This window comes from Aythya fuligula, chromosome 3, assembly GCF_009819795.1.
Source record: "Aythya fuligula isolate bAytFul2 chromosome 3, bAytFul2.pri, whole genome shotgun sequence".
Taxonomy (NCBI): domain Eukaryota; kingdom Metazoa; phylum Chordata; class Aves; order Anseriformes; family Anatidae; genus Aythya; species Aythya fuligula.
In genome coordinates, this window is record NC_045561.1 from 48,868,035 (window position 1) to 48,895,444 (window position 27,410).

General features: G+C 38.2%; 1 protein-coding gene across 3 annotated transcripts in view; it reads left to right on the forward strand.

Moving 5' to 3' along the window:
• UTRN (utrophin) overlaps positions 1-27,410 on the forward strand; it is a 366,152-nt gene that overhangs the window by 130,335 nt on the left and 208,407 nt on the right. For all 3 annotated transcript variants that reach the window (XM_032185295.1, XM_032185296.1, XM_032185294.1), the window contains 11 exons: positions 236-408; positions 4,643-4,793; positions 6,079-6,254; positions 7,424-7,559; positions 9,706-9,855; positions 11,657-11,741; positions 13,245-13,450; positions 15,582-15,699; positions 19,025-19,230; positions 20,230-20,384; positions 25,667-25,856. In XM_032185295.1, coding sequence (XP_032041186.1) covers positions 236-408; positions 4,643-4,793; positions 6,079-6,254; positions 7,424-7,559; positions 9,706-9,855; positions 11,657-11,741; positions 13,245-13,450; positions 15,582-15,699; positions 19,025-19,230; positions 20,230-20,384; positions 25,667-25,856 — 1,746 coding nt within the window. The remainder of the gene's footprint in view (positions 1-235; positions 409-4,642; positions 4,794-6,078; positions 6,255-7,423; positions 7,560-9,705; positions 9,856-11,656; positions 11,742-13,244; positions 13,451-15,581; positions 15,700-19,024; positions 19,231-20,229; positions 20,385-25,666; positions 25,857-27,410) is intronic.

Below are 27,410 nucleotides of genomic sequence, written 5' to 3' on the forward strand. Positions count from 1 at the left end.
TATAAAGTATTTCATTGTCTTAATTAAAAAAAATAAATGAAGACATGCTTAAGAAGATGTGACTTACTGTTAAGTTCAGCTGCTATAGATGATTTAATCTATGAACTGCTAACAGTCATGGTCTTATTGTAGGTACTGTTTCGAAACAGCATTTTGAAGAGGTTACTTTCTGGTACTTTTTTCACCTTGCTGGTGTTGGCTTTACTGATGGCTTGTGTTATTATCGTACTTGCAGAATGTAAAAGATACTTTGGATAAACTTGGGGATCAGATTGCGGTCATACATGAGAAGCAGCCTGATGTTATTCTGGAAGCATCTGGGCCCGAGGCGATACAAATAGGAGATGCACTTACCCAGCTGAATGCGGAATGGGACAGAATTAATCGGATGTACAATGATCGGAAGTGGTAAGTCAAGGGTGTTTGGTGTCTGTGACCTAGTGATAAATATTTTATCCTGGAACATAAGTGTTGTAAAAACGTACTCTGACAATGAAGGCAAAGTTTGGGAATAATCAACTGTAGTATGTCAGTATTACAGATTAATTGCGAGAATTATTGAACACTGAAAGAGCTACCATGCAAATGGTAGTTTGGATACTTTTGTAGAGATTATTTTTACTTAATAGTGTAGAATATTTTGTTCATAAAATGTAAAGCTTTTGTAAGGGTATATTGCAAATAAAAGTTCCAGCAGAAAAAACATTAGGTGAGAAATCTTTTAACAAAGAATTCAAAGCCCGTGGTCCTTTTGAAGGAGGGAGGGAACTTGCAAGGAAAGGTCTTTAAAATATAGCTTAGAATCATAGAATATTCTGAGTTGGAAGGGACCCACAAGGATCATTGAGTTCAACTTCATGTATGATAGCTGCTAATATCTCTGTTGTCAATAGTTGAGGAGGAGAGATTACTGTATTATACTGTTTTGTATTTGAAAGAACAAGAGAATATTGCAGTGCATGCTCAGGAAAAATGCTGCATTTCCTATTTGCTTTCCACAAAAACGTCAAATAGTTGTAATATCACTTATCCCCAAAAGTGGGAGAAAAAAATACAACTTAAACTTTAATTTATACAGAAGATATTCTAAACAGAAAATGTCTTATCTGCAACATCTTTAACTGTTTAAAATCAAACTCTATACCACCTTGTCACACGTGGATGAGTGTGTCAGAAAGGCATAGGCTGGCTCTGCAAGAATTTTAAGCTGGAAATAGTGAATGTGTGTTCAGGAAGTTACCAATAAGTTGAAGATACAGTACAAACAGCAGTAGATACTGGGATTGCTGCTATTGAAAAAACTTTATGACTGAAGATGGTTATATGAAAACTAAAATTAAATGTGAATTTTCATACTGGAGTTACATTTGCTTTTTAATGTTAATGTAAATAAGATGATGGTTGATGCAGAAGTTCTGTAGAGTACAATGCCATGTCTAGCCATGTTCACTTGCGTTGTAGCATCAGAAATCTGATATCAAACATGGTTGGTATTGTATTTTGAAGAGGTGCTTTTAGGAAGCATGTGTCATGCAAGCTGCAGAGCACTGGGGTATACATAGGAATACAAAATTGGTTGGTGTCGTTGTCTGAGCAGGGACTTCAGGAAGTTCTTGGCCACTGGGTCAGTGAAGCATCAAGACTTCTAATGCATCAATGTGGTTTCACCATATTTTAATTTTAGAATAGTGTTGCTAGCTGGGTATCACTTTGGGTTCTTGCTGGCTGCCACTGGTCATCTGATACATTTGGGGACAAGTGCTCTAGAACCTGGTACCTGGCTATATGCAGCTATTTTTGTTGTCTTCATAGGTACAAGGCACAATGGGCTTCAGTTATGCCTTTTGTGCCCTGTAACTTAATTTCACATTATTATCCTTTTGTAAATATCAATAAAATTTCATTTACTACTAAAGCTTCATTTCATTAAGTAGTCAGGGTTAACCAGAAACCTAACCTTCCCATTGAAGGTGATAACCGTATCAGAGTAACTTCAATGTTTTTGATTAGCTGGCAAAATACAACAAATCACCCCCTCACTTGGTTCACTGAGTACAAATTAATCTTGAACTTCCTACCATTTGTAAAGCTTTGCATCTTAATGAGAATGTTATTGGGCATGGTTTTGATACAAAAGGGACTGCTAAAACTAAAATGGTATATAACTTCTTAAATTTAAGTGCTGCAATGTTAATGGGAGGATGTATTTCGATTAATGAAGACAGTTTTAGCATCAATGTTAAAACACTGTATTTTGGTATTAATATTTGTAAACCTTTTCTGTTACTGTGAAGTTACTGTTTTTTTAACTGAAAGTTCTTGTTTTTTCCATTCTTCCCTAAGTATAAGAAAGAAGACTAGAAAACTCCATCTCCTTAATCACTTCTGTCTTTTTTCTGTTTCTGGGGTGCATGGAGATTTTGACAGAATTAATAGAACGGCATTTGAAGTCTTTTGCAAAAGACTGATTTAGTATTCTGAGGTAGTAATGATTTTGTGATTGAGTACTAGCTAAGTAGTTAAACCTTGTATAAAAGCTCAGATGTAGCCAAACAACTATAACTGAATGACACTTACCAAGGCTTTTAACGGCTCAACTAAATCCGATTGACTGCAGTTTAAATTAAACCCGTGTAAAATAAAACGTTGTTTTTTTTTTTTTTTTTTTTTTTTTTTTTTGTGTGTGTGTCTGTATATGTACAGACCTAACAACTCGTTGAGCTGCATGCTCAAACCAGTGCTGGTTCACTTGTTCTGCTGCTTCTGCCGTAGACTTTCCACCAGAGCTACAAGTGCTGGTGGTTTGGGAATGAGCTGTGGTTTGGAAGTAAGTGCCTTCCCTTTGAGGAGGCTGGATGTAGCCAAATCTTGGTGCCATAGTGACAGGACTTTCGGACTTTAATCCTTCAGCTGAGGCAGACTGCATGGTGAAACAGCAGCAGGTGCATCTGGCTCAAAACAGGAGCCAGAAACTTCAGCTGGGTGCACAAAATGCTGTTGGAGCTGTAGGCAGGAAATGGATGTCAGAGGAGTTAAAGCTTTGTATTTTCAACGTTCTCCTTGTAAAATTTTAAAACTCTAGATTCTGGAAAAAGTCGTGTGCAAAGCTCCCTCAGAAATGTTCATGTTGAAGGAAGCCATTAAAGTATTCTTTTAAACTATCTCAAGTGCTTAGAATATCTCTTCTCATTAAGTGTGAAATTAGCTACTGTCCTGAGATAATATGTTCAGTTAAAGCTTGTAAAATGTACCTGAGAAATAAAAGGAGTACAAGATTTAGGGTCAGTCTACAGACTGGTCTAGTGTATTGTTCTGAGGTATGCATAAGTATCTGAAGTGGTAGAACCTAGGAAATAGGGTCAGAAAAAATAATGTAGAGATTTTCTTAGGCTTTCTTCTTAGAATTATAAATATGAAGAATGATAACAATAAAAAAAAAACACTTGTAAGTACCAGAAAATATGGATAATCCTTGATAAAAATGAGATAAGAATTTTGATGAAAATAATCTCATTAGAACTCTGGGATTGCTGAATTTAATTAGTGAAGAAAATAAATGCAACATAGCTCTTTCAAGCCTTTGTTGTTATACTGCTGATTTCAGATTACATTTGTATATACACAATAACCCTCAAGTCTTTGCTGTTGAAGTTGTTTAAGAAAAAGTAATGGGCTGCAGGTGAGGTCTTTCTTCCCCTCACATCAGCAAGGACCCTCTGATTCTCGGGAGAATTGGCCTCCCATGTCTTTAAAGAAGGCTGGTTTTATTACTTGGGAATGGTACTATCTAGTCTGCAAGAGTTGATGTAAGTCTTATGTCTTATGTTTTGTCTCAAGTCTCTTGAGACATCTGTCCTATTTGTTCTGTAATTGCTAACATTTTGTTAGCGATCAATAAATTGAAAACGAGTCTCTCACTATACTTTTCTGACATGGTTTTCTTATTTAACGTTCACGGATAGTTGTTTGTTGGTCTGTTAACATTGTAGACCTGTCACTTAATTAAAAACAACTTTCTGACTATAGCAATTCAGCCTTTTCCATACTTGAAAATGTTACCCTTTGAGTTAAGCCGCACATTAATTTGAGGCTGCAAATATGGTAATAATAGCAAAATGCATGGGAAATTGTTGGATTCAATTATAGAAGAACTACTTGTGCAGGTCTGCTGGTAATACAGTCAGCCCTATATAGTCAAAATCACCTTCACTTATTAAATTCCAGGCACCAGCACTTCACAGTTTATAAATTAGAAAAAAAAATCTGAGCAATTAATCATATTTCATGTTTCATGCTGTCTGATATCTGAACTGCTTTATAATAAAGAAAAAAAGGTTCTGCAGACCAATTTGATGCAGCTAATCAATCTTTATTTTTCTAAGCGATAGAAACAAAAGTTCACTCAGGACTGCCTTTTTTCCTTTAGCTGGGGGTTAATGATAGTTTGTGCTGTGGGCTTTTACCAGCTAATACTACGTCAGGGAGCCCTCAGTGCTGGGACTCGATTATCCAAGCTATATGCTAGTCTTCCTGTTTCACGAGGCAAGTTGTATGGAATTCTTAAATATCACTAGAACAGGAATCTTATTTTTTTTTTCCCACTGAAACATTTGGATAATTTTTCAACTTTGTTTTCCTACAGTTGCTTTGATAGAGCGATTGAGGCATGGAGACAATTCCACTGTGATCTCAATGACCTCTCCCAGTGGATAACTGAAGCCGAAGGGTTATTAGCTGACGCCCGTGGTCCAGATGGCAGCCTGGATCTGCAGACAGCTGGGCTGCATCAGCAGGTATGTACAATATGCCCAGAAACTGGGCAAGCTGGAAAACCTACTTTTTTTTTTTTTTTTGTCTAAAACTGTAGTTTTCTATGTAGATGTCTACTGTTAAGACTGTGCAATTATGTAATTTTCAATTGCAGTTCAAAATGGTTCATGGGGATGATCACGACTCAACCTTATAGTATGAATCCTATTGTGGAAGGTTTGGAGATAATTTGATAATGCAAATGTTGGCATCATTTTTGTTGTTTCGTTATGACTTTAAAATTATGTTAATAAGCTAAGAAATGAAGCACAGTATTTCATTTATTTCCTATTCATAATTAAAAGAAGAAGAACAGAACCCAATTATGGTCAATTATAACTTACAAAGTTATATATTTTTAAACTAATTATTTTTCAAGATCCTGCTTCATATAAGTAATCCAGAAAATTAGATTTCAGTTATGGGTACCATAGATTTGACTGTTTCTGACTTCAGTTTTACAATTTGATCCCCTGATGTTTCTCTGGATCCTCATTATGGAAGGGCAGGCTTTTCTGTTTAACTAAACTACACCCTGTTAAAGGGAAGAAAACATAAGTTTAAGAATCATATATTTTTTCTGTTTGTGAGAAATGGTTATCCAAGAGTTATCCTAACGTATAGTTTGTATTTATCCTTATTACTGCTTGGAGTTTTTTTCTAGGGCATTTCCTGTCTCCTTCTTGAATTACCTTGTTTCTATTGTAGCTGCAGAGATATTTGTACTAACAATGTAAGCTTTTTACGGTTGTTAGGGGTATTTGAAGATTTGATCCTGACAACTTCTGACTTCCTTCAGTTTCATGGATTTGTTGTCATGTCTGGGGAGCATGGATATAATTATCCTAGCTAAAATACTAAGTTACAGAAATAGTCATGGCCATGGCTTATGAGAAGAAGTACTTAAAAAAAATTCTCACCATCTGTTAGCAGTACTAGAAAGTGCTGTACATTAAAAGGAAAGGAATCAAAAGGGAGTGTGAATTCTGACACTGGTTTAAATGAATTCTTGTGATCCTAAGTAGTATTCAGCAGCCTATTATGTATCATTACCTCTTTTTATGACACTCATTAGAAAATTAAACCAGATATAACAACAGACTCTTAATTACGTAAATCAACAGCATCCAATTTTAAGTGAGATGGCTTTAAGTGCCTGTTCCAGTAAAATAATATATACCCAGGATTCATTCTGCATGTTATGAACCACAGATCAAAGTCGCTTCAGGTCAGTAATAAAATTCTGTGTCGCTTTTATGCTTTTGACAGGAACTTGAAGAGGGAGTCAGCAGCCATCAGACCAGTGTTTCGGCATTGAACAGAACTGGGGAAGGGATCATACAGAAACTCTCTGCTACAGATGGGAGCTTCCTGCAGGAGAAGCTGGCAGGTCTGAATAGGCGCTGGAAAGCAATCACTGCAGAGGTCATGGATAGACAGCAGAGGTAATAAGTTAATCAGAAATTTGGATGTCTAACCAGACGTGATGAGGAGAATCTCATTTAGAAGACTCTAAGAGAGTAGGAGGGGTAGCACATTCTATGGCATGCTGCCGTTAATTTTAATTTTCCTGATATTCAGACCTCTTTTTTTTGTCTGTTTTGACCCATCTCCTAGAACAGATTCCTCATAAATGCAGCTGCAGTTGACTGCCTAGTAAGTCAGTGTTTAACGCAGCCCACCGAATGAAAACCATAAAAAACTGATATAAATTTTTTTATAAATATTTTCCTTTGTTTTCACAATCATTTCATTACAAAGCCAGACAGGTTTTTTTGGAAGCAACACTCATGTAGTTTCTCTGGCTGAAGCTGAACTGTAAGTTCATTACCTTGATTTCTGCTTTTGCATTGTCAAAGATAGGCTAGTTGAAACAACTGAATTGTGGAATTCAAGAACAATACTACAAAACAAAAGCTTTAGGTTTGTGTTCACTACAGTTTAATTAAGCTGACTACGCATATTCTGAACAAAATTAAAATCACTTGTGAAAAGAAGTCTTAAATTTCCTTCAAAAGATCAAAGTGCAAGATTTTCTGAGATGAATACACAAATTTTCAGTGTACTTGAGAATACAAGGTTCTCCCCTCAATTCTATTAGATTTCTTTAACATTGAGGATATATCCCTAGAATGAATAGTTATTTTTGGAGTTATTTATGTGGTCATATGTATACATATTTTAATACTTTGTGATACAGTGAAGAACAGAATAAGATTTTTCTTAATTAGTTTGAGAGGTTCTTTTAAAGCTATGTGTGATTTGGGGGATTTTTCCCTTGGAAGGTCTAGAGATGTTTCTGATGTTTTCACAAACATTGGTCTTATTGTGGCTTTAAATAATTAGGCCTGAAAGTGTTGTCATTACTATAACTTATGTTTAATGTTTGTTACAGACTTTTAAAAGTCTATCTTGTGACTTTGGAACTGAAATTTATCTATTTTTAAGGTGGTAGTATTAATTTGAAAGTAGGTTGAGTTTTAATGATGTGACTAGAATTAATTCTTTAAAGTTCTTTGGCCACTGAAAAGCATGCAACTGTTAATCAGATGCAGGACTGGCATGCCATGTTCACTGCAGAAGTGCACATGGATTTTTTGTTTTCATTTTTAAGGTTAAAAGGAGAGAATCAGCAGTTGATAGATTACAGAAAGAAGCTCGATGAGCTGCGTTGCTGGTTGGAAAATGCAGAGAATGCTCTGGACACGAGATTTACATTCAACCATGAAGAAAACTTACAAGAATTACAGGTAAAATCTGTTTGTGTGTGTATGCATGTGTGTTTCATGCAAAGTATCAGGACATGTCTTTTGGAGAGGGGAATTTTCACAGTGTAACTTGCCAAAGAAATACTACAGTCGTGTGAAAGTTCTGTGAGTTTACTTACCCAAGCAAGGAGCATCTAATAATGAAGTCAGGTCAAGTTAACAACTACATTATCTAGCCAGATGATGGTGGCTGTTTCAGAAAGTGAGAAATAAACATTAAACATAAAATATATACAATTATTAAGTGGAATTTTACTCAGGGTGGTATCTACAAGTCTACTTAATAATTGTGAAAACTTCAGCAAAAAGCCAATAGAAACTGACAAGTCTCTACAGTGGGTGAGCATGTGCCACTGTCAGTTTACTGGGCAGCTTTAATACTTTGTATTTCATGTTTAAGATTTTATTTAACCTGCTGTTTAGTCTTGTAAAGACTTTGGTCATTTTGTGTTACTTAGATGCATGCGCACGTGTATTTTTCCTGTTTGTGTCTGGCTTTGACAGCAAAATACCTTTGGTTCTAGGATGGGTGAAAGAGCATGCGTCTGGAGTCCTAGAAAGAATGGGAGGAATGGTCAATCCCACACGCTTGCTTTACTTTTTTTTTTTTTTTTTTTTAAATTAATAAGTAATATAAAAAAGTCTACTGCTAGATCACATCAGGTGGAAAACCTTCAAATTACAACAAATGCGTATAAATGATGTAAATTAGTTGCTGTTGTATGTCTAAACAAGTTCAGTCTTTTATATCAATTGAGTAATGGCTAATGAGCTTCCATGAAAATCTTCTTCATTCTTGTGGTCCACCTTAACATAGATGCCTGAAGTGAAAGGTAGAACTAGATTAAGGGGAGGTGGGGGGGAGATTTGCTAGAGAAACACTGACAGGGAATTACTAAGTGCCATATTCAGCCCTGCTACAGCAGGAACGTCGCATGGGATTATGGTTATGCATATTAAGGGAAGGTGAGTTCGGAGTACAAAGGTGCTGGTGAGATTACTGGGCTATTCAGGAGGGTGAACTCATACATAAAGAAACTTTGAGAGCTCACCTTGTTTTGTCCAGTCAAATAAAGAACAACAAGAACAGACCCGATGATGACAAGATAAAAAAGGGGAGATGAGCTATTAAAAGCTACTACTGGGGAAGTGGAAATAACAGATGTTAACTGATCAGTCAGGAATAAATACAATCTGGGAATGACATGGAGATTTCTAAATAAAGGTTCTGAAACAGCTAAGAGGTTATAGTATATGGAAGGAAAAAAAAACAACAACAACACAAAAAATTAAAAACAAAAGGACAAAAAACATCTACTTTTTTAAAAAATACACCCTTGAAAACTTAGCAAAGGCACTATATTGGAGTGGATAGTCGTAATGTATACTTGCTATTGTAATTTGTTTATTCCAGTGCTTAAAGATAAAATTTGTGATTCCTGCTCCACAGTGCTCTTGGTCTATGGGCAAATAATAGCATAATTATGTTAAAGTTGATGGGAAGTGCATCCAAGCATAACCTTCTTTTTGTAGGATCTGCCCTGTACTTTTATCTTTAAAGAGAAAGATGACTTTGGGAAGTTGATCAAAATCAAATTGTAAGGTTATGTTAGTTTTTAAAAAACTTCAGAGCACATTTTTTTAAGAAGAATTTTCCTTGTGATGGTAGTGATCTACCATGTACTTGTGTAACAAGAGTGGGCTCATAGGTTTTTTTGTTTGTTTGTTTGCTTTTTTTTTTTTTTTTTTTTTTTTAAACTATGGTAGGCGATAATTTTGATTGACAGCATGTTGTCTTTTGGGTACATGGTACATCCAGAAGTGATCAAACAGAATCATCTTGTGAGATGAGAATCGGAGTGCATGATATGAGGTTGTGTAGGTAGTTTATCTATTATATTTGCAGCTTCGTGGATGTTTTCCAGTTAGAAAATGATGATGGTATTTCAATAAATTTTCCAAACATAACAGAATCCCCCCCCAAAAAAACACACCAGCCCATACCCCTTTTGTTACGTATTTCAAGGGAAAATTCTAAATATTGGAGTAAAAGGAGAACTCTTTTTTACCTGTTGCTGTTTAAGTGTGTGTGTTTGGCTTCAGTCCAAAACTCTTCTGTACTTTTTAGGTCTTAAATGAAGAGATGGAAGTACAAGGAGACAAACTGGAATGGTTGAACAGAACTGAACCCGAAGTTATTCTGGATAAAAATGTCAGTCTTCAGGAGAAAAACAAACTGTCTGATAGCCTGCAGTCCCTCAATGTGAGATGGAATAAGGTATTCATTTGTTCAGCATTTTTACGTGAGGCTGAAAATATAGCAATGTACTCAGAATTTGGGTTTCACATTTCCATGACTTCTCTGGGCTACCTGTTCCAGTGCCTCACACTCTAGTAGAGTGTAAAGAATTTCTTTGTACTGTCTAATCTAAACCTACACTTTGTTTTAAACTGTTACCCCCTTGTCCTTTCACGATGCTCCCTGATAGAGTCTATCCTCATCTTTTCTGTAGGCCACCTTTAAGTACTAGAAGGCTGCTGTAGGGTCTTCTCAGAGCCTTCTATTCTCTAGGCTAAGTAATGCCATCTATCTCAGCATCTCATCACAGAAGAGGTGTTCCAGCCGTCTGATTATCTTCATGTACCTCTTCTGGACCTATCTGAGCCGGTCCTTGTCTCTCCTGTGCTGGGGGTCCCAGAGTTGGATCCAGTACTCCACTTTTGTTACAGCCCAGGATACAGTTGGCATTCTGGGCTACAGGCTCACCTGTCAGCTCAGGTTCATTTTTTCCTCCATCAGTACCCCAAGTACCTCCTTCTCCAGAGGGCTTCTCTTAATCTACTCGTTGCCCAGCCTGTATTCATGATTGAGATTGCACCATCCCAGATGCAGACGTTGTACTTGGTCTTGTTGAACTTCAAGAGGCTCACACAGGCGCACCTGTCAGAGTCCCTCTGGGTGGCATCCCTTCCCTTCAGCATGTTGACTCACGACTCAACTTAGTGTTGTCCATTAACATGCTGACAGTGCACTCAGTCCCACTGTCCATGCTGCTGACAAAGGTGTATTAAATAGTATCAGTCCCAATACAGACCCCTGAGGGATACCACTCATTGCTGGTTTTCACCTAGATGTCAAGCCAGTGTCTGTAGCTCAGTGAACGTGGCCATCCAGCCAATTTCACTTATTTGAGTCAAACACTAGCATTAATTTGAAATTGAGAGTATCACAATAAATCTTTGCTTTATAGGAAAGTTGAACGTTTGCAGCTGCTAAGAAGAAAACAAATGAAGCTGAGGTAAAACTCGTAGAGAAAATCCTCAGTCGAGTGTGTCTGGGGTTCTTCTTGAATATAGATAGTGTAAATTAAAAACTGTAGTGAACTGTACCAATTTGATCTCACATACTGACCAATGAGAGGAAAAGAACTCATTGGTTAGAGAAAATTGGATTTTTTTTTTCAAGTGGAGCTTAGAGAGACAGGTGAAAAAGGGAACAGAATTATTTGGGATTTATAGTATGGATAAGGGAGGTAAGAATTTGCTGGGGAAAGGGGCTTTTGATATTTTTAACTTTGTTTTTTAACTCAGCCAGACATGGAAAATAGGGATTTTTTTTTTTTCCATTGTCTATTGGTTTTAAGTCACTCACTTCTAGAAACTGCAGGCCAATTTATTTTCAGTACAATAGGGTTGCTTTTTTATTAATTACCTATTTCTCTACTTTTCTGTTGGTGATGACAGCAAAACATCATAATTTGTTTGAAGTGTACTCAAATAATGAGTCATAGCTTTGTTAGCTAGGCGCTAAAATCCACGCAAACAGTCTATCTAAAAACACTTGATTTATTTCTCCAAGGTTTAGGTAAGGCACTGGAAGACTTTGGAATAACAAACACCCTGAGTACCTCTTGGCATTTTTATTTCTTTAAAATTATACTCTGAAAAACTTCATTGAAATATGAAACATGCTGTTGTAGCAAATGCGATACAGAACATCTTGTGTGTTCTAGTACACAATTTTTTGTTATTAATATAGATTTGTCTTACTGTTTTTGTTCCTCTCTGCTGGGCTGTAGGTGTTCAGAGAAGTGCCTGACAGACTGAGAGAACTGAAGGCATTTGTTGGGCAGACTCATCTTGTTTCACAGACAAAGCCTTCTGGTGAGTGACCAGTCCTTCTGTTGTATTGAGTTTAATCCTCGGGTGATTTTTTTTTGTTTCCTTTTTAACAATAATCTAAAAAGGAAAACCTTCCCTGTGAACTTAGGTGGAAATAAGCAATGTTATCCATTGCTTGGGCCTACCTTCATGTTACTAGGAGAGAGAGGGAAGATCTGGGCAGTAAAAAAGTCACTCAGGTTTTGGGGGTGTTCTTTGTCATTCCCCTAAATGTATTGAAAAATTGGGTTAGTAAAACTTAGATGAGGAGCCAGAGTACTACATAAAGAAAAAAAGCCAAATCATCTCTGTTTCTGACAGATCATTTTCCAGTGGATTTGTACACTGTGGTCATGCCTTTTAGTAACTGAGACCCTATAAAAACTTTCCCTACATCTATGTAATTCTGTAGTATCTCCCGTGTGCAGACTCTCTGCAGTTCTATAAATGTAATTCTGCACCTTTTGTCTCAGAATGGGCACAGGTAGGTCTGTTCTCATCTACTAGCTAGTTATTTTCCTAAACCCCATAAGGGAAGCTGTCAGAAAATGTGTTCTTGTATTGGACACTGATACTGGCAATCTTTTCAAAAGTTATTGGAGGCAGATCAGCAGATATGGTGTAAACAAGATGCCCAGGTCTTCATTTTAGAAAATCAGGTAAAAAGACAGTCCTTGCCTGAAAAAAAAACTCTTGAACTTCAGTAAATTATCTGTGTGTGTGTATATATATATATAAAATTCAGCAGCACCAAAAAAAGTTCAAGGAGGACAAACACCTTTTATTTAAGCCTTTCAAGACTCTGATTCAGCTTGTTTCCCTTTCATGCAGGCTATTTCTTAAATAAAGCTTCTGTCTTTCTTTGATTGAGGCAAGTGTGTAATATTTATGCTCCACCTTAGTTTGACTTGGTGTTTTGCTGGAGCTTATTTCTCCTTGCTTCTTCATAGTGTCAAGTTGAACAGATAGAAAGGGTGGGGCTCAGCTAGTGGGCATCTGTCCCCTTTTTAGAACAGCTGTGTATTGCTGAGTCCGTGGAGCATTTATTGTAGTAACTTGACATATTTGTGCTTAAGTGAACTCTGAGTCAAGAATGGGAAAACCTTTCTGCCACAATAAAAAAGGGAGGAAGACAATTTTAGACAAATAACTTTGTATGCTTAATAGGCATCAGTTTCTATTCACGCCAAAGAGGATTTAGCTTCACTCTGTTAGAATTAGTGCTGTTTTGCTTCTGGAAGTTTTTTCCTCATTTGTGTTGTGAGTGACTCATTCTAGTGACTCTTGGTATGCAATGAAATTGTAACTTCACAAAAAACAAATAACATTGTGGTAACTTAGTTTCTTGTGGTTAGAAAGCCTCAAATACAAATTTTGCTATGTATTTTTTTTTTTGTAGTTGCTGTTACATATTCATAGAAACTACCAAAAAAAAAAAAAAATCCTGAAATTGTGCTTGTGGCCGTGATCTTTTTTCATTAACAAAAACCCCAAACTCTGTTTCAGATGTCCAAAAGGTGGTGCTATTATCATCTTCAATGGAAATTCCTGTTCAGACTCAGCAGGCTTTGGAACTTTCTGCACCTGCTGATCTGGATAAAACTACAACAGAGCTGGCTGACTGGTTGGTATTGATTGACCAGATGCTCAAGTCAAACATAGTCACTGTGGGAAATGCTGAAGAGATCAACCGGACTATTGCACGAATGAAAGTATGTGTTTTAGTGAAGACTAGACAGTTGTAATTTCTTTACTGAATGTACAGGCTAATAATGTTTTTTGTTGTTGTTGTTGTTGTTTCTTTTTAAAAAACAAAACAAACCAAAAAACAACAACACTGCAGTAAATGCTTAACCTGCAAATTACACTTCAAAAATCTGTTGATATTACACTCTCCTCTCTACCATTTTCTGTTTATTCCTTGCCTGCCTTTGTGAGCAAGATGTGAGGTAGACAGCACTACTATTTTTTTGAAGAACTCCTACAAATGGCATCTTTTTAGGAATGTTTGGATAACTACAACTTCCTGTGGGCATGCAGTGTAATTTGTAATTTCATAAAATAACATGATCATAGAATATCCCAAGTTGGAAGGGACACATAAGGATCATCAAGTGCAACTCCTGGCTCCACACAGGTCTACCCAAAAATTCAGACCATATGACGAAGAGCACAGTGCAAAAACTTCTTGAATTCTGACAGGCTTGGTACCATAACTACGTCCCCAAGGAGCCTGTTCCAGTGTGCAACAACCCTCTCAGTGAGGAACCTTTTCCTGATATCCAGCCTGATCCTCCCCTGTCCCAGCTTGCCACCGTTCCCTTGGGTCCTATCACTGGTCACTAAAGAGAATAGCGCCTGCTCCTCCACTCCTCATCATGAGGAAGCCGTAGACCGCGATGAGGTCTCCCCTCAGCCTCCTCTTTTCCAGGTTGAACAGGCCAAGTGACCTCAGCCACTCCTCATATGTCTTTCCCGCTAAGCCCTTTACCGTCTTCGTAGCCTGCTTGACTTGCGATATTTTGGAATTGCCTGTGCTTTTAGGAGGCAGTGCTTAAAGACTGACCAGCACTGATGGACACCAATGCCTTCAAAAGCAGTTTCCCAGGGGTCCTTGCTAACTTGTTCCCTGAGCAGCCTGAAGTCTGCTCTCCCCATACCCAGGGCTGAAGTCTTGGTGGCAGTTTTCCTTCTGTCACCAAAAATTTTAAACTCAACCTCTTCATGGTCGCTATGACCAAGACAGCCGCCAATTGCCATGTCCCCCACAAGACCCTCTCTGTTCTCCAGCAACAGATCTAGGAGGACACCTTTCCTAGTTGGCTCCCTTAGCACCTGCACCAAGAAGTTATCATTGAGGTGCTTTAGGAACCTCCTGGATCTGCTCGTGTTGGCCGTGTGGTAATCCCAGTTGATGTCTGGCAAGTTGAAGTTCCCCATAAGGACAAGTCCCTCCACTGCCTTTACCCTCTCCCTGTAAATGTGTGTATCTGTATGGTGTGCATATATAAAAGATCAGAGCTTGGTAAGATGATAATAAGTGGGGGAGTGAAAAGCGGGTAGAATCATAGAATATCCTGAGTTGGAAGGGACCTACAACAATCATCGAGTCCAACTCCTGGCTCCACACAGAACCACTCAAAAACCAGACCCTATGTCTGAGAGCATTGTCCAAACACTTCTTGAACTCTGGCATGTACAGTGCTACGACCAGTTCCCTGGGGAGCCTGTTCCAGTGCCTGTTCTTCACTGAGACGTGATCCTTTTAATGATATCTCCCTGAACCTCCCAGCTCCATGCCATTCCCTCAGGTCCTGTCACTGTCCTCAGAGAGCAGAGCTCAGTGCCTGCCCCTCCGCTCCCCTCGTGAGGGAGCTGCAAGCTGCCAGGAGGCCTCCCCTCAGCCTACTCTGCTCTGGGCTGAACAAACCAAGGGACCTTAGGTGCTCCTCACACATCTTGCTCTTTAGACCCTTCATCATCTTCATATCTCTTCTTTGGACACTCTAATAACTTTGTCTTTCTTATATTGGGTTGCCCAAAACTTCACACAGTATTTGAGGTGAAGCCATACTTTGCAATGACTTCGGTTATCTGTGTGGTTTGTACAGGTTAGCCTTTACTTCAGAATTTTCAGTTTTAAGTCAGAATACTTTTGCCCTTTAAAGCAGTGCTATAATATTCTAACAGTTCAAGGGTTGTAGTAGTGATGGTATAGCCGTCTGTCTCTGGAGATGTACGTGTTTTGTTTTATGTATAAATAATACAGACATTGTTAACTACGTTCTGCTTTTTGTACCTAAAAAAAAATAAAAAAAAAAATTGTATCCTAATTCGCAACAGATAACAAAAGCAGATTTGGACCAGCGGCACCCTCAGCTTGATTCTGTTTTTACATTGGCTCAAAATTTGAAAAATAAAACTTCCAGTTCAGACATCAGGACAGTGATCACAGAAAAACGTAAGTTCCTCCGTTCTGTGTTTGCAAATACAGTGTTTCTGTGACAGTAAAATAATCTTCATATCTTTCTACTAAGCTTTTGATTTTGATCCTAGTTGAAGTTGTCTTCTGTAAAACACCTGAAAACTTAGATATTAAATAGCTTCAATATAACAGTCTACTGAAAATTCTTGGAGGAAGGATGGCTACTTTTTTCTTGACTAGCATTTTTTTTTTTTGAGGTATAGGTGTAAATATGTTTGCTGGGATTTGAAAATAACTTATGAAAAACTTGGGTTACTTGACAGACAGATCCAGGGATAAGGATTTTTTATTTCCTCATATAAAGGAGATAATAATGTGTTTATTTTTACTGCACTATGATACACTAGACAGTTAGTACAAAGCATGCATATGTTGTCTTAAGAGACTAACGTTGGGCTGAGCGTCAGTAGAGCTTTTAAGTCACTGATACGTACTTTAAAAAAAAAAAAAACATACCATGAAAATTTCTTTTACTGGTACTTAACAGAAGGAAAACATAACTGACACAATTAGAAACCAAGGGACAGCGTATTCTTGGAACTCCTAAGGCATTGCCAGTTGCTAAGATTAGAGAATTCATGCAGCAGGAAATATCACAGAAGAAAAGAGAATCTATGGAACAATGGAAATATGTATTTCCCCATCTTCTTTTTTTTTTTCTGCAAAGTAATTTTTCTTTGCTACATTTACATGAATTTCTTTGGTGTCCATAGAGCTTGCTGAAGATAATATTGGGCTCACAAAGCCAACATAGTTTCAGGTGGAAACTCAGGGGAGAATAGCAGCTGTTGTAATCCAGTGGAGTCAATCAACAAGGAGAGATCTGGTCAGTTGCAAAACATTCTTGGTTCTTCACGAAAGGTGAATGAGGAATAAAGTGACTGTATTTTAAAAACTTACGTTGTGCTCCCTGATAGTCATGGACATCCAAGCTGGAAGCAGAGAAGCTGTGTATACTGCCATGAACGAAGCTTCCAATAGGTACTCCAGATGTATGTGAAGATTTTGTTACCTGTTACGAAACACTTAAGAACTGAAGGTTTCTTTATGCTTGCAAAGGGTGATTTTGTTACAAGAGCTTAGTAGCAGTTTGCTTCACTCTGAAGAAAAGTGAAGATTGGGATTGTTTTATGCACCTTATTTAAATGCTGAGGGGAATATACAAATTCTATAAACTCCTGTGAATCTGCTATGTGTCATTGGATGAAGCCTAACTACTCTAATATCTAGGAGCACAGACATAGAAAAGTTTCCTTCTTTGGAACTTCCTTCCCAGTAACTGCATAGTCATGGGGAATTAAAAGTAACATCTAAGCAGGAATTGTTTCACACTTTGAAGCCACAGGCAGATCCTTAAGGCTATGAAGAATTTCAGTTTCTGTTCTGTTATGGTGGAGAATGAAGAGAAGGGAAATATGTCAACAGCAGATAATTCTATTAGGAACTCTAAGTGGTTAAGAGTTTAAATTCAGGCAGAGAGAGTGAGGTTAACCTGTCTATACATCAAAACCAGCAAAAATCTGTAACACATCAAGAAATATTTATTCTCTAATAATAACATGGTAGAACTATCAAATGTGTATCCACTTCAAGTTGCTATTGTAGACAGTTGTTTTTCAGGGATATTTTTCCTTCCAGCTTTGTGGGGGACAGCCTAAATGCTTAGGAGACTTTTCTATACAGTTCATCAGCCAGCACTCATTGTTATACCTTTTTTTCACTCCTGCTGTTTTTGCTTTTGCTGTTTTGGTGAAATCAGAGATCTTTCCCAGCAGCTGAGTGTTTCCTTTGAACATACTCTTTATCCAACGCAGTAACAAATTTAATTAAAAAAAAAGTGTGTATGCATGTGTGTATGTATTTATTTGCTGTAGGGGTACTGAGGCTTTCTTCTGAGTTCTCATTCAGTTCACCATTCAGTTCACATCATGCTTGAAAATTATAGTCACTTTGACAAAGGGGCTTCATGACCACAGTCTAAGAGCTCTGTGAGGATAAACGGAATATTGTTGAATGTATTTCTTAAAGACATCTTCTCAGGCAGCTCTAATGACCTTGGATGTTTGTAAAAAGTTTAAAGTAAAAAAAAAAAAATCTAAAAAAATATAAAGGTCAAAGTTCTCTTAAGTGGTTTACACAGTCCTTGGCATTTTTGCTTCATGGAGGAATAAAGTGACCTGAGTATCAACTATGTATGTTTTCTAATAAAGTAAAATGACGTACTTACTGGTAGGATAATTACATTTGATACATTGTGTATTGCCTACCTGTGGCTGCTGAGAATACAAATGTTCCCAACTGAAAAACCCCAAGCTGGCTTTCTTCTGTTTGCTTTTTTTACATTTGTTTTTTTTACTCTAGTTCAGATGGTACAACACATTGCTACTAACTGTCACGTCAGGTAATAGGGAAGACCTAGGTCCACCTCTGTAGACTCTCAAGTGATACAATTTTTTTTATTGGTCTGTAGGTATTAAGAAAAAAAATAGGATGATGTTCATTTCTTTCTGTCAGTTGGACTTCCTGCTTTCCCTGACTCTATTTCTTTTTGTTCTAGGCTTTCATCATGTTTTCTTTTTCACGCTTTGTTTATTGAAGGTTAAAGCTTATTTATTGATTGTCTAATGTAACTCTGTTCATTGAGACAGGAACGTGATACTTGAAGGAAATGGGGTGTGATCAATAACTTCTCTGTTTTGTAATCTACATAAGCCTGTAAAAACCTGTGGTGGAATGAAAGTGCTTAAGTAGGTTGTTACTGGAGAGTTCCTACATTAGCCACTGTGCTGTATTGCAGGGGCCAGTAGACTATATCCAACAAGCATGCTGGTCAGTAAAGCTTAGTTCACTTTGTATAAGCTGCCCAGATCTAAACAAGATTTGTTTGTTTGTACTGGTTGAAGTTGTGAGTGCACGAGGGTGACTTGCTGGCACAGCCCTCCCTCTGCCCTGGTGCTCCCTTGGGGCCCTGCTGGTGGCATCTCTGCAGCTCAGCAGAACTGCTTCCCATGCTGTGTTTGTAAAATGTAATGTCTTTGAAGTCTTCCAGAAGTAGTAGTTGTTGCTTTTATACTTAACTGCTTAAACAAGAGGGAGACAAACACCTGCATTTTCTGTTTGCTTGTGTGAACGTGCATATTACGTGAGGAACTAAAATACAGCATGTTGAAAGGACTGTACTTGCAAATGAGTTACGTTACTGCCTTTTGTCCTGAGAACTAGAGTCCTTTTGTCCTGAGAGTAGTTATGGCTACTCAGTTGGTTGCCCCAAGTTTTTGATTTTCTGTGTTGTTGCCTGCAGTGGAGAAGGTAAAGAACCAGTGGGACAATACCCAGCATGGCGTGGAGGTGCGGCAGCAGCAGCTGAAGTACATGCTGACGGACAGCATCCAGTGGGATGAGCAGAGGAAAGAAATGGAGCATCTCATGGAGCAGTGTGAGATCCGTCTGCGTATGCTCATGCAGGCCCCGAAAGAGGTGCTTGCCAAACAGATTGCAGATAACAAGGTAAGGCCATCCTACAGGTGTTTTTTTCTTCCCCTCTCTGCCCCCATCAGACTCCTAGTTCTATGTGAATAGACCAAATCCTATGCTGTTGGATTCATTTGATGACTGAATGTCAAATTTAGTTGTAAGACTGATGTGGCAGTTCTGTCTTTTTGAGCATGATATGTTCTAAATTGTTTCTGTGTTTCTTTTTTTAATCAGACTTCCTGAGAACTGCTTTCTGGGAGGGGAACAGGTGGCATGTATGCATGGGTGTCTTTTTATAAGTCTAGTTGAAATGAGTACAGTATAGCATCAAATAAATGATTTTTCACATTGGTGGAAGTTTAATTATACAACCACAAAATGTAGCATGTATTATTCCATAGAAACCCATTAACAATAGTTTAATAAATCCAAGAATGGACCAATTCATTTAAAATTATTCTGAATTTCACTTCTGATGGGTGCTGAGCATATTCAACTCTTTTTTTTTTTTCTTCCCCACCTGAATCCCGTGCAATCTTTGCTGCTTTTCATATCACAGCAAACCTGCTGTGATAAATCAATAACTCTGATGTCCTTTGTCCTGGTGGCTGTCTGAAAAAAAGACAGGCTGTAGGTGGCTTAGGATGAGGACTAAAGAGACAAATCATTGAGGAGAGGGCTCTTATCAGTACACTACTTGGAACAGACTTTACTAGATTTCTAAAATGTGTGTATGCGTAGATGCATTCATGAAGGGACAATGTAGGGAGGCGTTTTCTAGCCTTTTATGGTTCTAACAAATACCATTTTTTCTCATTTATTTGTGTTTTGGTTCATTATCAGTGACACTCATCATTGACACTTATCTAATAGATTTTCTTTTTAAAAGGAACTTTATTCTAGAAAAAAGGGTACATTTGTTGTTTAAAAAAAGGCAAAAAAAAACAGGATTTTGTAATGATAAAATGCATAATATGAAAAACAATCTGATTTCAGTTTTGCTTGATGTCTCATTCTGGAATTGCTTTTTAGCTGTTAATACAGGACTTGCATAGAGGCGATATCACGGTAGCTGCATTCAATGATCTTTCAAATAAACTTCTTCGAGAGTATCGTGATGATGACACGAGGAGGGTGAAGGAAACCACTGACCAAATGAACAATTGCTGGGTTAATCTGAACCAAAGGTAATTGCAAGGTGTCGCTGTATTTGTTGCTGTTTGTCTTAAATTTGTATTGTATGTTTATCACTTACATGTATTGCAGTCTCTTCTGTGTACACTTAACTTTACAGCAGCACTTCACACTACTATGGTTATTTAATCAACAGTAGTGAAGCTGAATTTTGAAGATGGAAATGGTTTACCATAGTTTACCACGGAAGGCTTCTGTATGACTTCTAATTCCCTGTTAAAGAAAAGGGGGTGATGGGGTGGGAGGGGTTATATTTTCTTATGTTTGGCCTCAGGTTTGCCTTTGGCTACTTTTCTCTGAAGGTCTTTGAGCAATTCTTCCTGTTCCTTGATGCTGTTATACGCTATGTATTTGTAGTTTGTTCCTGTGTTTTCTTTTCATAAGGCAGTAAGTATTCAGCTCCACCTTCTAATGCTTCCACCCAATGTTCATTGTAGGCCATGCTTCATCTAACAAACTTTTTGTGAACAGGGCTGTGCTTTGGTTTTCTGAGTGCAATGCACCTGACACTCCCATCTAGAAAGCATTTAACTATAGGAACTGAGACTTACTTGAAACTTGCTTCTTCTTATTCATTCTCTATTAAGACATATTTGCAAAGAAGTATTCCAGGTCTTTTTCTGAAAACATGGTCCTATTTATTTTCCTATGCGTATTTTTTTTTTGTGTGTGTGTGCAAGGTAATCTACTTACTGCAAAAAATCTTTTTAATAAACATTTTTAGACAATTAATATTAGGCTAATATGTGATTCAATGCCAGCAGCTTTAAAGGACAACATGCCTTGTGGTTAGAGGAACAGGAGAGAATTGATCCTATGTATATGGGAGTAGGGTAAATGACAACCAGAGTCTATACATATGCTTGTATATATGTGCATGCAGAAGGGGAAACTGCCTTTGTAATGACATGTCAATTAGGTGAACAAGTCCTAGGTAATAAAGCCTCTGTAGTTGATAATATATCCTGGGGAGTGAGGGGAGGAGAACTTTATAGTGGCAAGCAGTAGGATTCACAGGTAATTAAGGAAGCAGAGTAGAATGTTTTGTTATCCTCCCTTGGAGGACAATGGTATTTTTGTAGTTTTCTGCTTTTGATGTCACAAGTTTTATATGAGTTTCCTGGTTATTTCCATAGAGAGATAAAATTCAGTACAGACAAAAGTTTATATGGCTCATTCTGTGTGATCGTTTGAGAGAGAATAAAAATTTATTAATCTCTACATGTTTTGATGTCTAAGATAAGATTTTCAAGAGACTAAAACATTTCATAATTATTCTATCTGATGTGGACATCTTTTCACTTCTTTTTTTTTTTTTTTTTTTTTTTTTTTAAAGGCAAGCAAACAAAAAAAATTCTAGTGCATGGTGGGAGAGGCTTTGGCATATGTCAAAGCTTCCTTGGCTTTTTACTTGCTGAACTAGGTCATGGTGATGAGGTCATCTTCTGAAATGACCCTTTCTGACCATTCATTTGCATCAAGTTTGGGGTCTGCGGCATATTTACCATCAGATCCTCTCTCTATGCCTGAGTAGAAGAATAATATTTCAAACAAAAAATGCCATGAACTTCATCTGAATCTACCATGAAGGCATCTGGGGATAGGGATGCAATTAGAGAGTGATGAGAAACAGCTCCTGACTGGATTAGCAGAACCAGTAGACTACAACTCTATAGTAGTCTCATTCAAATTCAAACTTTGTAGAGTTTTGGCTAGAGCTAGCATAAAACTATCCGCCTGTGTCAGACCAGGTGATAAGAAAGAAGAGCTCCTAACTGGAAACCTCTAATTATTTTTGAATCTGATTGAAGTCTGGAATAATAAGCAATTGCATTATGTTGTGTGTAACTGAAGCTCGACTCTTACCACTGGGGCTACTCTTTTGCAGTCTGCAGCCTTAGGAGATGGGTATCTGCTTTTCTGCTTTGTTTTTTAAGTAGGGGCAGAACATCCAGGAGAAATTGGGAAGCCAGTGGGTAGCCAGAGCATGGAGCTGCTCACCGTAACCCTGTGGAGCAGAGTAGAATTAAAAGGGGAGAATGTGCAGTGAAAGCACCTTTTCAGGGGAACGAAGGTTTTTATCTTTGCCTTTAAAGGCAATAAACAAAAATACTGATGAGCCTTGAGCGCTGAAGATGGCTGCATGTGACAGGTGTTGGGACTGACAGGGACTGGACCTGGAGCTTAAGCATAGATCTGTATTTACAGCATACTGCTTTAAAATGCCAGCTGTGGCAATACCTGTACCTGGAGGCTGCAGAGGGGGTCCTTAGTAGCGTCACCTGGGATAATCAGTCTCGAGCAGCACCTTGAGAGTGCTCTCAGGAGGGCTAGCCATGGAATGCAAAGTCGAAGGAAGAAGGTCGGCGTTACGGGGTTGGAGCTCCCCAGCTCAATATTTTGTAAATCAAATAGTCTGTCCAGTGGCTATTTATTTTCTGTTCTTGATATTGCAGGGTGAAAGCGTAGTAGTTCTATGCACTTCTGCTGCCTCAGTAGTAGCTTGTAGTTGATGTTTAGACTGTCTCAGGTGTTCTTCCCTGACTTTCTTTTGAGCATACACTTGCATGCATTTAAGACTTTTAGTTTAAATCTGAAGAAATAATTGGGTGGAACAGAAACCTGAAATGGTGCTATGAAAGCTTAAATGCTACAGGTACAATTATTTTTTTTTCTTGGCCATGTCTTTGCTAATAAAATTTACGTAGACCTTCTCCACTATCAATGAATTAAATAAAGTTAGCTGCGGTTGTACAGAATTCTGCAGGTTTTCCTCACATTTAATTCTTGTGTCTTAGAACGACTCTGTCTTTCTGAGACTGTTCTAATCATATTAGAATTCTTGGAGAACCTGCATCATCTTTTTGGCTAGGGGAATAGTTAATAGCATTATAGAATTCTCCACCAACTTCTATATTACATTTGAGGCCTTTGTTGGAATGAAATGAAAGTATTTTGGGTCTGCTTGTAAAACTGTTGCTCACTTCTGCTATGTAGGTCCTCTTTAAAAGCTCCCATGTAATCTTAGAACATTAATTGTAAATCTATTGATTTATGCTGCTGGAATGCATATTTAGTGTAAGGAATGATTTTCAGCTTTAATTCACTTATCATGACAGCACTGGGACTGTAATAATAGGATTTTTTTTTCCCTTTAATTTCAACCAAGCAGAAAGTTTGAGGAATTAAAACTTTGGACTGAAGATGACATTCTTCAATGAATGTTATTAGCTACAATGTTCAGGTTGTCTCAATTCCCATCTAGAACATCAGTACTTAGACTTAGAGATCTGGGTCACTTACAGTGTTTCATCCTTCGGGGCTTTTCTCTTTCTTTGAAGGTCACCTTTATTATCAGTCCATTCTTCCTGTTGTCACTCCTGTTCTGACACCTTTGGCCTTACCCCCCTGCCAGGGAAGAAAATCCCTGCAGAGGGAGAGGGTTTTGAAGTCAGAGCTCATAAGTGTTTTTACTTTACGTTTTTCTCACAGTTCTTTGGAGTGTTCTAATTTTTGAGCTGATGCTTATTATTTTTTCCAGGCAATATATTTATCAAATGTTTGGTCATCCCGGCATGCTATTTAGTATTTTTCCTCAAGAGTTGGCAGAGCATGGCAAAGCTTCAGTTCAGAAGCGAGAATGAAGACTTTTTGCCCCGGTACTCGTTTGCTAGTAGCCAGACTTGGGGAGGAATGAAGTCAGGAATGATTCACAAAATCTCATTTTGAATAAAGCAATTGTTAACAAGTGATGTAAGACCTAAGCTCCTAGCGCTGAGGATGTGACTTATCTTACTGCAGGTAGTCTAGAAAATTCAGTTGGTTATGCTAATATTTAGGAACATAAGCCTGGTAGAACGGAGTTTGCATCAGATGTTCTTACTGCCCTTGAAGGAAAATAACTTTTCCTTGCATCTGTGCTTTCTGATGTGCTGGAGTACCTGCTTTGAAACTTCATCCTGAATGGTACCAAACATCTGCAGCTTCTTTAAAAAGAATATTTTAACTAGTGTTGGATTTCAGGATTCTAAACATAGTGATTCTGTAATATGTTGAGCAGGACTGTTTCCCCACAGTGTGGATAGGAGGAAAGAAAGCATAGGGAAACTAGGAGGAGGCAGAATACACCCATGTTTGGTGGGCTTTTCTAGAGAAAGGTTTTCACCTAATGCAAAAATATCAATGAGTGTTTTGACCTTGTCTTGCTTGAAATGTTTCACTTTACCCTTGAAATCTGACAACATGATTGATGTTTGATGTGGAAATAAAAATCAAACTTCCTGCTTAGATAGCAGAAGTATGCTAGGTTGTAGCCCTGGTAGGGATCTCTGTACACGGTGCTGGTAGGAGTTGTTTCTTTTGTCCTCAGTGTGGGAAAAGGGTTGCTGTGGAATAACTGCCTCAAATGGGTGAAATTCAGCTTGTCACGCTTCAAGAAACTTTGTTAATCAGAGCTTTTAAAATTGTTGACTATTGCAGTTTTCAATCTGAGTTTCATTTCAATGAAACAGTTCTGTTATGCAGCCATACAATCTGATCTTTTTTTAGGGGATCTGTTGAAGTTGCTTACCAATAATCAAATTGAACAAATTCCTTAGATCTGAAAAAATCCTGTTTATAAACAAAAAAAAAATCTGTTTGTAGAACTGGAGAAGAACTTATCTTTCAGATAAGTTAAAAGTTTGGACGCCCCTCGGTCAGTCTTTTATTTAAGCATGTTCGGTAGGGGTTGACCGTTATGAGGGTAATGTATTACTCTGAGTCATAGTGTCAGAAGTCTTGCCTTTTAGCAGGGAGAGATAGGTATTTGGCTTTCCACCCCTCAGCACTTTAACTCTTGCAGTAGACACTAATTGAGGGGCGTGTTTCTGTTCACCATAGAAGAAAATTCCCCCAAGCCCTCAGTGTTTCTACACCGTGTGATTTTTGTTGATGAGGAAAAGCATTTGCACTTCTCAGGCATGGCAATAAATTCTACTGGTTGGGGTAGCATAAGCCTGCGATGATAATGCTCAAAAAGGAGATAGCTTCATTTCTTCCACATGCATTCTTTCAAAGTGCTATGAGATACAAAACAAGTTCAAAACATCTGTTCATAGTCATAAGGACCAGAATCATATCAAATAAAATGAACGGAGGTATAAATAATAATAAAACAAGCTGCTGCAGATGTATAGATTCTTCATAAAGAGAAGTTTCACGTTATCTTTTAGTAGTTTCATTTTGATGTGTATAATACTGGGGGAACATCTGACGCCTGTTGTCTTGTTTTCAGAGCTGTTGATAGGCAAAATTTCTTGGAGACAGAGCTGAAGATGGTGCAGGCCTCGCACAAGGATCTGGAAAGACTCCTCAAGTGGCTTCAAGAGGCAGAGACGACTGTCAATGTTCTCGCAGATGCATCCCAGCGTGAGAACACTGCTCAGGACAGTGCCTGCGTAAGGGAACTCAGAAAGCAGATGCAGGTGAGAAACTAAATAACATTGCTGATATTTGTGCTTTTCCTTAATGGCAAGTGCTATAAAGGAAAGCTAGTTTCACCTGCTGGAGAGGGGAAACTGGCCTATTGGAAGGTTTTTAAAAACAGTATCTTAGAAGTCAAGTGTGTGAAGGAAGCAGATTTTTTTCCCTAAGGCTTGAAATGCTTATTTTGAGAACATCTGTGGCACTCAGGGCTCTTAAATGTCCTTGGATGGTGACTGTATTCAGGAAGTGTGGGAGGGAGAAGGCGTAGGAGGAAGAGAAAGGAGATGGGTTCAGCCTTCATTAAGGGTACAATGTATTGAGGGAAAACAGGAATAAAAAGTGGAGACCTGACAGCTTTTCTTAATATTGTTGTATTTGGGCCTGTGTTGGGAAAAAAAATGAGCATCGCAGTATTTTCTGCTTCTGTGAAGCATGAATTTCTGTTATCCTGTCTACCTGATATGAACACTTTTGTGTGTCATCTCTCTTCTGATGAATGTTTTAATATATTTTTTTTTTCCTTCAATTAGTTTTCCTTATTTAGCACAGATATTTTGGCATGCACAAAACTGGGAGGCTAGACCAGCTATGAAATCCCATGCTCTGGGTTTGGAGTAGTATATTATGTGGTGTAAATTCATGGAGTTTGAACAGTTCATAGTAGGGGGAAAAAAAAAAAGCTGTTTCTACCAGTAGTGCTCTTAATCTGAACATAGCTGCATTGAAATTAAGTGAAACAAGACAATTTAAAGTATCTTCTAGAAAACTACTCACTGTACTCATAAAGAAGAGAACGGTATATTGTGGAGGCTTGTGTCTGTGGAAGATGACGTCAATCAACAAGGTTTATATGATTATGGTCAGTTGGGGAACTCATCTGTAGAGATGTCTCTCTGACACAAAGATAAAGCTGTTATTTTGCAATTTACTGTTGTCTATATACAGCTGTGAAGTACCCTGCTCATGGAAGATTGTTCACTCTCCTTTGTTGTGCTTGGTTAAGATTGCTGGAGTAGTTTCATGTGAGGGGAGTAGTGCTGGACGAGCCTGCCTGCTGTGTGGGCAGGTCCATAACCAGCTCTTGATCTGTGCCCCTTGTCCTGGTTTGTGACCACTGGCAGGTTACAAGGCAGATGGAGGTGCTTGGGCATGGCCTCCCCTTCTTCAACATCCTCCTAGCTGATGTTATCTGCCTTTGTCTATGACTGTATGCTTCTGTTCACTGTGCAGATGAAGTATACCCAACCTAGCCATAGCTTTACATAGGATTTTGAGCTTTTTTCTACTACCGAGGGCAGTTAAGAAGAGTGCACGTCAAAGACTGTTGTAGCGTAATGGCTTCTGAAATGATCTTAACTTAACAGTGTGGCCAGCAGGGCTAGGGAGGTGATCGTCCCCCTGTACTCGGCTCTGGTGAGGCTGCACCTCGAGTACTGTGTTCAGTTTTGGGGCTCTCGCTACAAGAAGGACATCGAGGTGCTTGAGCGGGTCCAGAGAAGGGCGACGAAGCTGGTGAGGGGCCTGGAGAACAAGTCCTACGAGGAGCGGCTGAG